Here is a 13699-nt window from a genome sequence, read left to right as displayed (position 1 = left end):
TGCGTCCGCCCCGAACACTCATGACCACCCGCCACGCACGCACTTTAGCGCCGGGAGGGGTGGCGTGTCTTTCATGCCTGCGCATATCGCCCGTCATGCATCTGACCACTGCAGGTCGAAACTGCTCCGTCATCCCCACACCTTGTCTCCTCGCCGGATTGTTTCTTCTCTTTATCCGAATAAGTGACGCAAAACGCACGCGGCTCGTGTGGCGCTGTCTCCGTTGCGCCCCACACACGACCGCATCACGCACCCCGGGCGGCTGTACCTCGTCAACACTGTGGATGGAGCGCACGCTTGGGCTAAGTCTCCGCGCGCGCGCCGCCCCCCCCCACTATTTGATTTGTTGTCCTTTGCTCCTTCCCTCCCTAGTCAAGTCGGCCATGTTGCGATCTGCCAACCCCACGATCGCCAAGGCGCTGCAGCCCCTCATCGAGGGGCCCAAGTTTGCTATCGTGTACTGCGGCAATCACCAGTACAAGATCAGCCCCGGCGACGTCATCGCTGTTCAGCGTCTGCGCGCGCCAATTGGGAGCCGAATAGCGCTCAAGAAGGTGCTCATGGTCGGCGGACCGCGTTTTACCGCCGTTGGCCGGCCGCTGCTGGAGCACGTGCGGGTGACCGCGGACGTTGAAGAACAGAAGCGTATGCGCAATGTGGTGTCGCTCTTCTCCACGCCAGGGCGCCGACGCTTGCGATGGGTGGACGCGCAGCACGCAGCTACAATACTGCGCATCCGTGAGGTGGTCTACGAGCCGACGGTGTTAGGCGAGCTCGACAAGTACGACGGTGTACTGCTGAAGGACTTCCACGCAGACAGGCACCCGAACCCGGTCTTCACGGCCAATGATGGCTACGACTTGTACTACCCAAAGGACTGGGATAAGGTGGAAGGGGCCTCAGCTTTTCTAGAGATGATGGAGGCCCCTCAGACGGAGAAGTAGCCCCGACAGGTGTGCGTGCGTGCGTACGCACGACCCCTCTCCCTTCCTCCTCCTTCTTCCCCTCCTTCCCTAACGTCGACGTACCGGGGCTGGCGAATGATGCAGACGTGCATTTCTGTTGTTGATGTTGTTGTGTCGTTTCCGATGTGTCTGCGTGTCTGTGAATGCCTCGAATGCTGCCCTTGATGTGGTGAAGGACGGCGGCACCCATTTCTGGAGCCGTCGAATGCGGGCATGTTTTGTTGTTGTGCATCGCTGCACCGGCGTTGGGTAATCCGCAGCATCACCGCCTGACGAGCTCGTTATGCGGGTATGCTCGCCCTTAACGCTGTCGGGGAGGGGCGGATGTCCTCCACCATGTCGTGCCTTTCCATAACAAAGGAGATCGAACAAGACGTGCAAGAAAGACGGAAGAGCGAGAGCACGCGCTAGCGGTCGTGGGCGCATGACAACTTCACTGGCGGCGCAGCGTCTCTTTTCGCCTACAACAGTGTGCGGTTTTTTTTTTTTGACTTTCAAGGTGGCCAGGGCATGTACCCCGCCTTGGCTACGGATGTATGCATATCTGTGTGTGAGTGTGTGTGCAGGTGATGACGGTCAGAACTCGCGTCTTTGACTGTCCCTTCTCTCTCGTTGTACCTTTACTGTCTCTCTTCTTCTATCCTCCCTCCTCGGGTCTTACCACGACCCCTTATGGCACACACGCTCCTGATGCTGGAGTTCGGGTGTCTGCATGCGTGGAGTGTGTGTGTGTGTGTCCCGCCAGCTCTGCATCCCCTCCCTTGCTGCACGCTCGAATCTGTAACGTGTCTTCCCCTTCTCCTCTGTTTTCGCCAGACGTTGACGAGTGCGACTGGTTGGTGCCTTCCTCCAAGCTCTGGGCCCGATGGCTGCTTGGAAGACCTCATCAAGTGCGGCGAGGGTCAGGAGACACCGGCGCAGCGGTCACGTTTTGCTGCGTGTTCTGGAGGTAGCACTGATGCTGGCGCTCCTGCTTCCCGCGACGTGCTCCAGCGCCTCACTCGCAGCGAAGGCGGTGGACGATCATCCTGTCACGGCGCATGAGGACACGCACGTTCGGTCAGCACGGTTGGCGAGCGCAGCGGTAAAAGCGGCGTTGGATGTGAAGGAATTGAACGCGCATGCGCTGCGCAGACAGATGGTGCGCGAGATGAACGAGCAGAAGTGGTACCTCCTCGACGGCGATCAGCTGATCCCTAGAGACGGCAAGAAGATCGCACACCCGCGCCCGCGGCGCTTCGCACCGCTAACGGAGGCCCGTGAGGAAACCCTCGAGTGCGGGTCGTCATCGCCACGAGGAGCACAGACCCGCGTCCACCCGGGTCTGAATTCAACACCGGCTGGTGACCATCATCGTGGCCACGCCACTGTTCACGCGCCACAGAACGCAGCTCTCCTGAAGAAGCGCCACTGTCGTACCGAACGATGTACACCAGCAGCCACCACGTCGCCCCAGAAACGCAAGGCAATGGCAGACGGAGCCGTTGACAATGCGGCCGCAACATACGCTGGCGCGGAGCCGCCCCGCATCCCTCTCGACTCCCTCCGTCTTGTGATCCGCTTCGAGGAGGAGGCTGTCGCCGAGGACAAGGTCGAAGGCCACGAGCACGGCGTCGGCACGCATGCCTCGCGGCAGCGTAGGGCGCCGCATTACAGCCGGCGGTCGCGGGAGCATTCGGCTCATGGTCACAGTAGAGGTGGCCTGCACGGGCGCAGGCGCGCTGGCCACAGCCATGTGCACCGCGGTCACGGTTTATCGGTGCTCCTAAGACAGCCAGAACAAGGTGTGCGCAGCCTAGCCGCGGCACCGCAGCCGGTCATTGAAGTAGCGGATGCGGAGCACGACGCCATCGAGCGTCGCAGCGATGGCGTCGCCGCCGCGGTGCTCGTGTCCGCTGATGCCAAAAGTGTCACATCTACGACGCTGTCAGAAGAAGATCTGCGGCGTCGCTGCCTCATGGCTAACAGCCGGGACTCGAAGGCGGCTCTCATGAGGGCGCTGCAGGAGGGCAGGTTGCGCGAAGACTGCCTGATCGTGGCCGCCGAAGTAGGCAACGACATCCCGAGTAACGAGAACAGTGCGAGGGGAGCCGTGGCGATGATGTCCCTGTTTGTGTCGACCCTCTTTGGAGCTTTTCTCTTCGCCTTCTGATTCAACGGCGGAATGCCGGGCAGAGGCGGTGAGGGGAGGGAGGGAGGGAGGGAGGAGGGGGAGGGCGTGCGCTCATCTCTGCATTCTTCAGCAGGCATAGGTATATCCGTCTGTGCGTGGCTGTGCGTGCCTGTCTGCGCGTCCCAGAGGTGGGTGATGTGCTTATCGCCCTCTGCCCTTTTCGGCTCCCATCCCCAGTATGTCGAATCCTCGCCCGGCAAGCACCATGGCATCTGTGCCTCTTTGCGTGATGGGAATGTCCCTCTTCTCGCGTGTGTCTTTTCTCCCTCTTACGTGGCGATGATGCCGGCCACCTCACCCCGCAATATCACGCGGCCCAGTGCCCTCCCCTCCTCTTCCCACTCGCTATGGGGCAAGCCAGGTAGCCTGCAGCCTACCCCTCGGGCACGGCTGGCGGAGTCTCAGTGCCCGGCGGACAGGCCTGGACTGGCGCTGTGCCGAAGGAGACGTGCGGTCATGGGCATGCTTTCCCCAGCGGCGTTTCTGCGTTCGCTGCGTTGCAGCGATGATGCCGGGCGCGATCCTGGACTGAGCCTGCGCTGCATGCGGTGGAATGGCAATGAGCTCAACGACGCCCCACAGCGCTGATTGGCCTGGTGCCTTGGCGTAGCCGCAGTGCAGCCGGGCCAGGGCGAACTACGGCTGTGCATCCGCAATCTTTGCTGTCATGCTCATGGCAGAGCGGGCACGCTGAAAGGAAAAAAAAAAACATTTTTTGGTTCTCTGTGATTACATGTCTATGTGTATGTGTGTTCCCCCCCCCTCCCTTGTTCTTCCATCTTTCATTGCACGCCCCGCTGATGCTGTGTGTGAAGAGCGGCAAGACGGCAGCAGCAAGTGCTCCAGCGGGCGAACGATACCGCTGCTCCCCCGCCTCTGTCTGTCATGATTATTTCCTATTCATCCCTTTCGTTTTGCGGTCTCGTGTCTTCCTCTTGCTGTCGACTTACCAGGCAGCAACTCATACACCACCCCACCACCGACTCTCCGGTTTTGTGGCTCCGCTCGGAGGCCTGCATGTTCGACGAGGCGTATCGTCGACTGCGTTGTTTTACACGCCCGATGAGGACGTCCATAAACAAACGGTGCACACTCCCCTCCCCTTCCCCCCCCCCCTTGTGTGTTACGCTCCTCATCCTCGCGTGCCCCGCATGGCTGCTATTCCACTTTGTTTTATTATTCCGGTGTGTTCGTTTCCTTTTTTGCTCTCCCCTCCCCTCGCTCGCCACCACCACCCCTGGCGGCCCTATTCGCATTGTTGTACGTTTGGTTGCTGTTGTTGTGCCGTTGTCTGTGTTCTCTTGTCTTCCTTGTCGTGGGATTCTCTCTTGCTGGCTTGCGCCGCGCTCTCCCTCCCTCTCTCCCTCTGTGTGTGCCGGTGTGTGGATGATGTACACACGTGCATGTGTATGGTATGGGCATGTATTAGGTGTATGTGTGCGCGTAAGGCTGCCGGTATTTCTCTTGTCTATGTACCCTGCCGGTGCCGCTCTCCAAGGCACAGCGGTGCAATCGAGCAAAGGGCAATAAGGCAACGGCCGCATCGACGCTCAGCTGCTATCCCTCCTCTCCTTTTCTGCCACTTGAGGGTAAGGGAGGCCATCGCATTCGTTCGCCACGCAGCGGACACATCGGACAAAAAAAAAACGCGGATCGCACGCGTAGCGGAACAAGGGTCACAGAGGATGCAATGAAATGATCGACGTGATGGCCGCACATGCTCACCATCATCGTCGGTCTCCCCCTGCAGCAACATGGTCCGCCGGTGCCACTCTTACACATAATGCCTTCCTCTTCTCGTATCATACGCCTTTCCCTCAGCACTTCGACTTATCGCCCGCTTTGGCCGCCTCGTGATGTAAAGGGGTGCACACGCCACCTTTTCCTTTTCTGTGTGTGTGGTCTCCGGCGCACGCGCACATTTTCCGCCTTTCTGCGGTCCTTCCACTGCTTTCGGCCAAATGTCATTGACGTCTGGATGTCTGCAGATATTGAGTATCTTAACACGTCTCCACCCCACCATCACCCACTCGTGCTCGATGGTCTTCACTTGATCCAATCCTCAGCGCCCCCCCCTTCCCTGCCTGAACCCAACCCCGCCCACCCCACCTACGTGCCTCGGCTATCTTGACGATGCGGGGAGGGAGAGTGTGCGCGCGTTTGTGTCAGGTGTTCCCTTTTCTCGTGTGTGTGTGTCGTGTGTGGTGTCACAGCGGGGCAGAGCGCTGCTCTCTGCGTCACGTCTCTGCAGTCGTGGGCCATCGCTTGCTCTTGTGTTTGCCTCTTTATCGTAGCCATCTTGCTAGCAGCCGTGGGCCGCCCGCTGCGGTTCCTTCTCATATATTTTTTGCTACCTCTCGCTCGAGGTGTTGCCTTGACAGTCGTCAGGTGTGTGTGTGTGTGTCGCGCTGTGGGGGGGGGGAGGGGGCGGTGATAATACCCCCTCTTAGTCATTCACATCGACAAGGGAGAGACTTGCCTCTTCTCCTCGAAAGAGAAACGGCACTGCACGCAAGCTGACGCGCCCCCATCCGTGTGCATCGCAGGACCCGATGGACAAGCAGGATGACGCCCGCGATGCTGGCCACTTGCAGGACATGGAGAGCGTAGCGACCGCCCACCGGGCCTCGGTGATTGGTGCGCCGTCTTCCTCGCTGGTTACGGCATCCCACGCCGCCGCCTCTTCGATCGTGTCCGTGGGTGGCCCGTCGACCTCCTTTGACGCAGGTGCGATTGCACCGCCGGCAAGCAGCACCCACGTCGCCAGTCCGCGTCCTCTTAGCATCTCGATCGGAAGTGATGCATTTGCAAACGCTGGCGGAGCGCTGCTCATGCCATCCGCGGTCGGCCGGCACAACGAATTTCTGCGGACGTACAAGGTGCTTATCGTCGGCGAGGCAGGCGTGGGCAAGTCGAATCTCATGCACCGGTACTGCTACAACGAGTACGACCCGGCGCTGCCCTCCACGATCGGGGTGGAGTTCTGCTCTCGGGAGGTCGGAATTCCATCTGGGCCTGTCGGCGTCACCGAGACAGTCGTGCTGCAGCTCTGGGATACTGCCGGCCAGGAGCGCAACGCGGGCGTCATCAGCAACGCCTTCTACCGCAACGCGGTCGGCGCCATCATCGTGTACGATGTGACACGGCACGAGTCACTGCTGAGCGTTCCACGTTGGGCAGCGCAGGTGACACAGCTGGCGCGCGACAACTGCGTGTGCGTCGTCGTCGGCGCTAAGCTGGACTTGCTGGACGCGAACGCAGCCGCAACGTCGACGACTGCGGGCTCGCTCGAGGCGCTGCAGCAGGAAGCGGATCGCATCTCACACGCGATGGGCATGCGAAACTTTATGACGTCGGCGCTATCAGGGCAAGGAGTGCTGGAAGCCTTCACGCACCTCATACTCGCTGTAGATGCCGTGCAAGCAGCATCGCTGCATAACAACGGCATTTTCTCCGGCAGATATCAGACAAGGTGCAGCAGCCACGTCAGTGGTGCCTCAGTGCGAGAGGCGCAGATGCAAACGGCAGCTGCCGTTGCCTCTGCCTCTTCGGCGGATTTGACGGATGGCGCTGAGGGACGCCGCGGCTGGCCCGACGGAGACGGTGCTTCATTGTCACTGTCACGCGTGGTGTCGACGCCGCTGGTGAGCGGGTATACCGGCGCCTCTCCTTCGGCTGGCCGGTTGCAGCGGCAGCCGTCTTCACAAGCCAAGAAGACGCTGGACCTAAGAGGCTTCGGCAGCTCTGAAGCGGGTTCCGGTGCATACGAAGCCTCGCCTACATGTAGTGGAGGGTGGGGGTGCTGACAAGCGACAAGGATGATGGTGTTTTTTATCTCGCCGCCTTCAGCCCCCCCCCCCCCCACCTACCCCACCCCTTTCCGGTGTCCTCTCTATTTATATATATGCATCTGTATGTACATATATGCATACATTTGTATGTGTTTGTGTGAGCGAGAGAGAGAGCGCCGTAATGCCGTGCACGTATGGCGTCGTGCAGCAGCTCCCTCTCGCCCACGTCTCCTTATCCCGCGTGCACCCTTTCCTCGTTTTTCCCCTTCTTCGCGCTCTTTGTTGGCTATGTTGAGTGTCTGCGGAAGCGCTGGTGTTATGTATTTTGTGTGTGTGTCGTGGTGGTGGTGGACAGTGGACGGTGGAGGGGCGCGCAGGAGCACACGGGCACACGCGTGCACGCTCTCTGGCCTTCTCTGCAAAAGCGAAATCGCGAAAGGAATGGGAGAGACGAGCCCCCCCCCCTCCCGCGGGGAGGGCGGGCGCACCGCATCTCACTTTCTCCGGTTGTTCCGGTGAGGTGGCTCAGATTCAGAGAGGGAGCTGAAAGGAACGTGAAGAGAAGACAGCAGATGCAGGCCTGCGTCGGTGTAGAGGGCCTCCAACAGGCGCGTAGAGCTTGTCCTCTGCCTTGGGCCGCTCTGCGCGCGCATGCCAAGGATCACCGACATGAAGCTGCACGGTGCCTTGTCTGCACGCCAATGATCCACTGGTCTTGTCTGTTGCCGCATCTCTCCCCCCTCCTCTCTCTGTTGGCCTATGCCCTTGTCAACTCTCGGCACCTCGAATGCGCGTTGCCTTGTCGATCGGCATCATCGGCACGGCAACGCACGCGTAACCTCGGTAGCAAGAGCATACGCACGCACGCGCATTTCTTTTCGTGGGGCACGGGCGCGCACGTCATGTCGCAGCGCATCACGCCGCTGACGCGCAATCAGCTGCTAGAGCTGGAGGCGCTCGTGCGCAATTTAATCAGTGCCGTCACGCAGCAGCACGTACAGCCATCAGCAACGCCCGCTTCGGTGGGGGAGCACAGTTGGCCACTCAGCGCTCCATCGACGCCGACGTCAGTGAGTCTCTCGAACAGCGGAAGCTGCGCGAAAGCTTATGCGTCCACGCCGCTCTCAAACGGAGGCGCGGGCGGCGGCCTCTGCGCCGCCTCCTCTTTCCCTGGGGCGCTGCATGATGCACAGGCGTCGCCGTTGCCGGTGGCCGCTCCATCTGACCAAGACGACGATCCTTCGTCCTACCTTGTGGACGGCGGCGTCAGCGACCTCCATCACTGTCTGAATCATCCCCAGCCCGGCCCAGCCGCAGCAGCACCGGCCGATCACGCCGTTCTGCACGGTGCCTTCGTTGACGTGTTTGCCGACCCGTGGACCGCCACGACGTGGCGACTCTACGACAAGATCGAGTATATCGTTTGGTGGTCCTATCGACCGCCGAGCTGCACGAAATGCGGCATGCAGGACGCGTGGATGCCATCCGGCGACGTCGAGTTCCAGTGCGCCTTCTGCTTGAGCGGCGCTGGCACGACTCGCAGCAACGCCATTGTGGAGGACACGACGGCGGCGAAGCAGGATCATGCAGGCATGGAGGACAGCGGCGATGACGACGACGACACCGGCGGCTTTGCTGCCGTTGGAGGCCGCGCCCGGGCAGGGAAGCAGCCCGGCAGCAGCGGCAGCGGTGCAGGCGGCGGCGGCCCCATCGACGCGTACATCTTCTTCTACGAGTGGTTGCAGCGCATTCCCCTCTTAGGGCCAGCAGGGCCCATCTCGGCGGCCACCGTAGGCGGCTCAGGCAACCGCGTGGACGGCGCAGCGAGGCCAGCTAACCAGCGTACTCCGGCATCATCGTCGACCAATGGAACGGGCACTCATGCAGGTGTTTTTCCATCGTCTGCCGGCGGCAGCCATCGCGCTGAGCGGCATGGCAGCGCAGCGGCCAGCAACGCTGCCGGCGCAGGAACAGGTGGAGGAACCGGCAGCAGCAGCAGCGTCCTCCTACCGGCGGGCGAGTCGCTGCCGATGGTTCTCCGGGCGGCGTACGACATGGGGACTCTGTTGACGATCCCCGGACTCCCGCGCGGCACGGCACCCGGCCTTCGGGCCGCTGCCTTGTACCTAAGCCTCCTCCTCCATCGTTTTGTGTCGCTGTTCCCGCTATTCTGTCTAGCCGGGCGTATTCCAGCCTCCGCAGCAGCTGCAGGAGCCACAGCATCGGCAACAGTGGAAACTAGCCAGCACCGTGGGCCACACAAGGCGGCGGGGGCAGAGACCCACTGCGCTGACGTGGAGCTGCAGTGGGTAGACGTGGAGTTGATCAGCGCCCTCCTCGGCGTTTCCGCGCCATCCTTCTTTGAGTCGACTGAGGTGTCGTTGCAGCACCTGCAGAACGTCTTCACGGTGGCCGCCGCGTACGGCGTTCCGAGTGTGCTGTGGCATCCGGGGCGCGTTCCGGGGCGCGTGGAAACAATGAAGGCGCTGAAGGAGAAGATGGAGCCGCTCTGTCCCGTGCCATTCGCGGCGGCAGGTGTATCAGGGCTCTGCCCAGAGCATACAGCAATGATCGTCGCGCTCGAGCTCGCGCGGCGGGTGGATGCGCAGCCGATCGCCGTCTCCTCAACCTCGCCTGCGGCAGCGGCGCAGAACGCGCAACGGATTGGGATGTGGTTCGACGCCCTCGGGCTGTACCCCACCCGCAGAGCGTACCGCGATGCGCACAGCTATCATCAGCACGTCGTGGCGGCAGAGAAGAGGCAGGATAGCGGCGACGGCGCAGCCGACGGTGATGCCGCGCAAGACCGCCACGGCATCTTAGCCTCGTGGGAGAAAACGCTGACTGAGTTGGCAGGCATGAAAGACCCGCAACTGCTAGCCGCGGCCGAGCGGCACGCGCGTCGGCACGATGGCAACGTTGACCGCGCCAAGCAGCTCTTCCTCACGACGTCCACCTCGCCCTTCTACAAGCGCTTCGAGTGGATCCTCACCTCTCCGTGTGCGAACGCGCTCCTGCACGTGTTTGCGGCGGTGTTCCGCATGACCCCAATGGAGTTGGCGGACATGGCGCTACGCAGCGGCATCTACCAAGGACCCACGAGCGGCTTCGTCGCCACGCTGCGCACGGCGGTGCTGCGTGGCGCCTACGACGTCATGCCGCTGGCCCGGCGTCTGTCGCCGCTGACGTCGTCGTGGATGTGCACGTACATGGCCCTGCACTCCGGCGACCGCCTGCCACTGCTCACGGCGCTGCGCCAGCTGAACGATGCGCAGAACTCCACACGGGACCGGCAAGCGGCGCTGACGCGGCTGGTGCAGCGCGTTCTCCGCAAGCATCAGGCCCCACAGCTGTACCAGCTGAACTTTGTTCTCCGCGTCACGGACGAAGTCGAAAAGCACTTCAACGGCGTCTACTTCCTGTCGAGCGTCCTCTGGCAAGAAGGCCTCGCCATCTTCACGTGCCTGCGCTCCGGCCGCAAGACGATCACGCTGAACCGGTACACAAATCGCATGTCCCTGTGTTACATGAACGCCAAGGAGAAGCATGTCGACCACCTGAGCATGCACGTCGTGCCCCCAGTGGTGGCGGCGGTGGAGACGGAGGCAACACGGTTGGTGATGGAAATGGCGCTGGGTATCAGCACAGCGTCTGTTGGTGACCCATGGGGGAACGTTGTTCGCAGCCTCGACAAGTGTGCGCGCGTGAGGCGCCGCATGCGAGTACCGATGCTGGCGTCGCGCCTCGACGCACTCGCCTCCATCCGCGAGCACGCCAGCACCGTCGCTCGCCAGCTGCAGCAGTTCCCGTCCTTTTTTGGTGGCGCCGGCGGCCAACTGATCTCGATGGGTCCGACGCTGCTGGGGTGGGGTGACGCAGAGACGTTGCTGGCCTCGGCGCCACCGCTGGATGTTCAACAGCTGCGTCGCGATCTACAGTGGAACTACCTCTGCCTGCCGCACGTGTCGCTCCTCGCAGGGCTCTCTGAAGACCGCGTCGTGGCGATGTACGCGTCGCTGGTGGGGCTCCTAGAGCTGATCCACCTGCGCCTTGTGGAGTCGGTCGCGGCGGCATCTGCAAACAGCACCGCTGCAGCACTCAGCAACTGGGTGGAGGAGTTGCTTTATGTGGACGACGAGGAGCAGCGTATGCAAGCGGAGGTGGACTCGCTGCAGCAGGGTTTTGGCAGTGCGGCAGCCACCGGTTGGTCACCGCCAGCTTATCGCAACAGCCACTCTGGCACGCCGAAGCTGTCACGCAGCCCAAAGTCGAAGTTCTTGGCAGTGTCTGCCTCGACCAACGCACCCCTTGGTGGTGCCTCCTCGGCCTTTGCTGCGTCCTGCGGCGGCGGCGGCGGTGGCGGCGGAGTATGGCACAACAACGGCCGGCCTCGCGGGTTTTCCCCGCCGCTGGCACGGCAGCCCTACACAATGACCCCGCCCTCTGTGGCACCCATCCGCAGCCCTATCCCGCGCTCTTCGACGGCCACCTCGGCCTTTACACCCTCCCACAACGCCGTCTCGACGCCGACAGCGCATCGCTTGCGCACCCCGCCATTGGGGTGCGCACCCAACAGCTGCAGCGGCGGCGGTGGTGGCGGCTGGAGGGCGCGGGACGTATGCGTCGCCGATGGGCTGCCACTGCCGGACCTGGAGCTAGCGGAGAGCACGGCCGACATCGCAAAGCCCACGTCGAACCTGCTGTTAGGCGCACGACAACATCAGCAGCCCCTCAGGGGACAGCGGCGCCGACGGCGCGGTCGGGGCGACAACGACGACGACAGCGACGACGAGGGCGGCGACGACGAGGATCGCGGCCTGCCGAAGGCTTTCATCGACGGGGACGGCGACGAGCAGCAGGAGAGGATGCTGAAGAAGAAGGCGACCGAAGTCAATACGGAGCGCCAGCGGTGCGACGACGTCATGCGCCTCCTTCGGCAGGCTCTACCGCCGTACTGGGAAGTACTGCTCGGGTCAGCAACAGACCTCTCAGCGTCACTCCTGTCCACCAGCGGCGGGGACAACGACGAGGACGAAGACGAGGACGAGGCCGAGTCGACTGCCCGGAGGGGCAGGCGGCGCAGGGCGTCGCCGCAGGATCGGCGTGCTCGACGGCCAGGGCCAACGACGGCGTCGCGGCCCACGCGGCGGGGTGAAGGTGGTAGCGCTGGCACGGGCAGGGGAGCTGGTGCCTTGGAGTTGCCCAGTGAAGTCCTCATCACGCACAAGCCCTTCAACGTGTTCCACGCCGAGGAATGCCGGCGGCGTCTGCGCCGCCTCTACAGCTTCATCAGCACCTACGAGCGACGGAGGATCGTGCTACTCCAGCTGGCCGCAGAAGGGAAGCTGCCAAAGATGGCGACCGCGCGGCAGCCGCCGCGGTCGCCGAAGTTGCACAACGGGAGCCCTCTCACCCCGGCGCGTGCCGCAGCCACCGCGGCGGGTGCCGGCTTTTCCACACCGCTGCGTCTCTCGCCTCCGCCGCGGCTCGCGTCCCCCTCGCTGCCACCGAAACCGGCTGGCGGCGATGGTGGCACCGCTGCTGCCCAACGCTCGCCACCGCACTTCCAGCAAGTGTCTCCGCCCATTCGAACAGCTGCCCCGCAGCCGCGCCAACGTGGCGACGCCGCCGCGGGTGGCGATGGTTCACCGCGGCCGTCACAGTCCCTATCCCCTGTCTCGTCGTCGCAGTCGAGCCGCCGCAGCCCGCGACGGCAGCATCAGCATCGCTCACCGCCGCAGCAGTCCAGCGTACGCCTCAAGTCGGCACAGAAGAGTGCGTCTGGTCTCAGCGGCAGTGTAAACCCGAGTAAGCAGCGCAGCAACAAGCACACCTTTGGCGACGTGCGTGGCAGTGGCGGTGGTGGCGCTGGTGCGGCTGCGGTAGCGGTCGAGGACGGCGTTGGTGACAACTTCGCCTTGCCGCCTTCGGAGGTAGCGTGGCAAGAGGCGCGCGTCAGAGCCGCTACTTTGTCGCGAGGAGCGGGGGTGGTGGCGGGAAAGGGGGCTGCCCGTCGGGCCGAGCGCGTGAGCGGTGGAGGCGAGCAGGACAGACGAACATCACCCCCTGGGCGCTGGTGCGACAAGCCGCCAGCGAGCGAGAACGGCGACAACGATGACGAGGAACGCCCCTCGAACAGCAACTCAGACGTTGAAAGAGAAAGTGATTCCCACGCCTGCCGCCAACCCCTCTCCTTCGCGTCGAGCGAGGATGATGAGCAGCAGTGGCAGACGCCATCCATGCAGGTGATGCAGCCGCGGAAGCGCTGGCGAGCGAGCAGTGACCACGAGGATAGTGGCAAGGGCGCCGATGAGGATCACCCACGGCGACGCACAGAGAGCAGAAACGGAGATGGGAGCACATATGAAGCATTATGTGCTGAAGAGCAGCACCGTCGCAAGGCCAAGAAGACGGGTCGGCGAAGACGTCGACAGGAGCAGACCTTGCAGCAGCACCAACAGAGGAAGCAGGTGTCGTCGCGGTCTCCGCTTCACAGTCATGAGCCAAGCAAGGATGATGCCAGTTGCTCCCCAGAGGTGCGCGCTGGAAGAGGAGGACCAGGCTCTGTTGGCAGTGTATCATCGAGGACCGGATCACCAGGGCTGTCGCCTCGTCCAAGCAGAGCCGAGATGGAGGTCAAGGGCAGCCCTGTGACACCGTCGCAAGCAGTGTCATCGATCCGTGCTCGAGCCAAGCGGTCTGCCTATGCCGCTGCCGCCTCTGCTGCACCGGTCGGAGATGCTGATACCTACGACGCGGACACGAACTAG

The 13699-nt window shown here is 62.7% G+C and overlaps 4 protein-coding genes across 4 annotated transcripts; all 4 read left to right on the top strand.

Moving 5' to 3' along the window:
* Window positions 1-383: 383 nt before the first annotated feature.
* Window positions 384-944, top strand: LDBPK_140840 (hypothetical protein, conserved; the record flags this gene model as incomplete). Its single annotated transcript, XM_003859404.1, has 1 exon — window positions 384-944. One exon carries the CDS (start codon window positions 384-386, stop codon window positions 942-944), a length of 561 nt encoding a protein of 186 aa, XP_003859452.1.
* A 979-nt stretch (window positions 945-1923) lies between these two features.
* Window positions 1924-3117, top strand: LDBPK_140830 (hypothetical protein, unknown function; the record flags this gene model as incomplete). The annotated part of the gene is made up of 1 exon (XM_003859403.1): window positions 1924-3117. The coding sequence occupies one exon, from the start codon at window positions 1924-1926 to the stop codon at window positions 3115-3117; it is 1194 nt and encodes a 397-aa protein (XP_003859451.1).
* Window positions 3118-5690: 2573 nt separating this feature from the next.
* LDBPK_140820 (guanine nucleotide-binding protein-like protein) lies at window positions 5691-6944 on the top strand (the record flags this gene model as incomplete). The annotated part of the gene is made up of 1 exon (XM_003859402.1): window positions 5691-6944. The coding sequence occupies one exon, from the start codon at window positions 5691-5693 to the stop codon at window positions 6942-6944; it is 1254 nt and encodes a 417-aa protein (XP_003859450.1).
* An 887-nt stretch (window positions 6945-7831) lies between these two features.
* LDBPK_140810 (hypothetical protein, conserved) lies at window positions 7832-13699 on the top strand (the record flags this gene model as incomplete). Its single annotated transcript, XM_003859401.1, has 1 exon — window positions 7832-13699. One exon carries the CDS (start codon window positions 7832-7834, stop codon window positions 13697-13699), a length of 5868 nt encoding a protein of 1955 aa, XP_003859449.1.

Source organism: Leishmania donovani, chromosome 14, assembly GCF_000227135.1.
Source record: "Leishmania donovani BPK282A1 complete genome, chromosome 14".
NCBI classification, from domain to species: Eukaryota; Euglenozoa; class Kinetoplastea; order Trypanosomatida; family Trypanosomatidae; genus Leishmania; species Leishmania donovani.
Note: the sequence above shows the minus strand (reverse complement) of the source record. Positions and strands in the feature narration are given on the sequence as shown.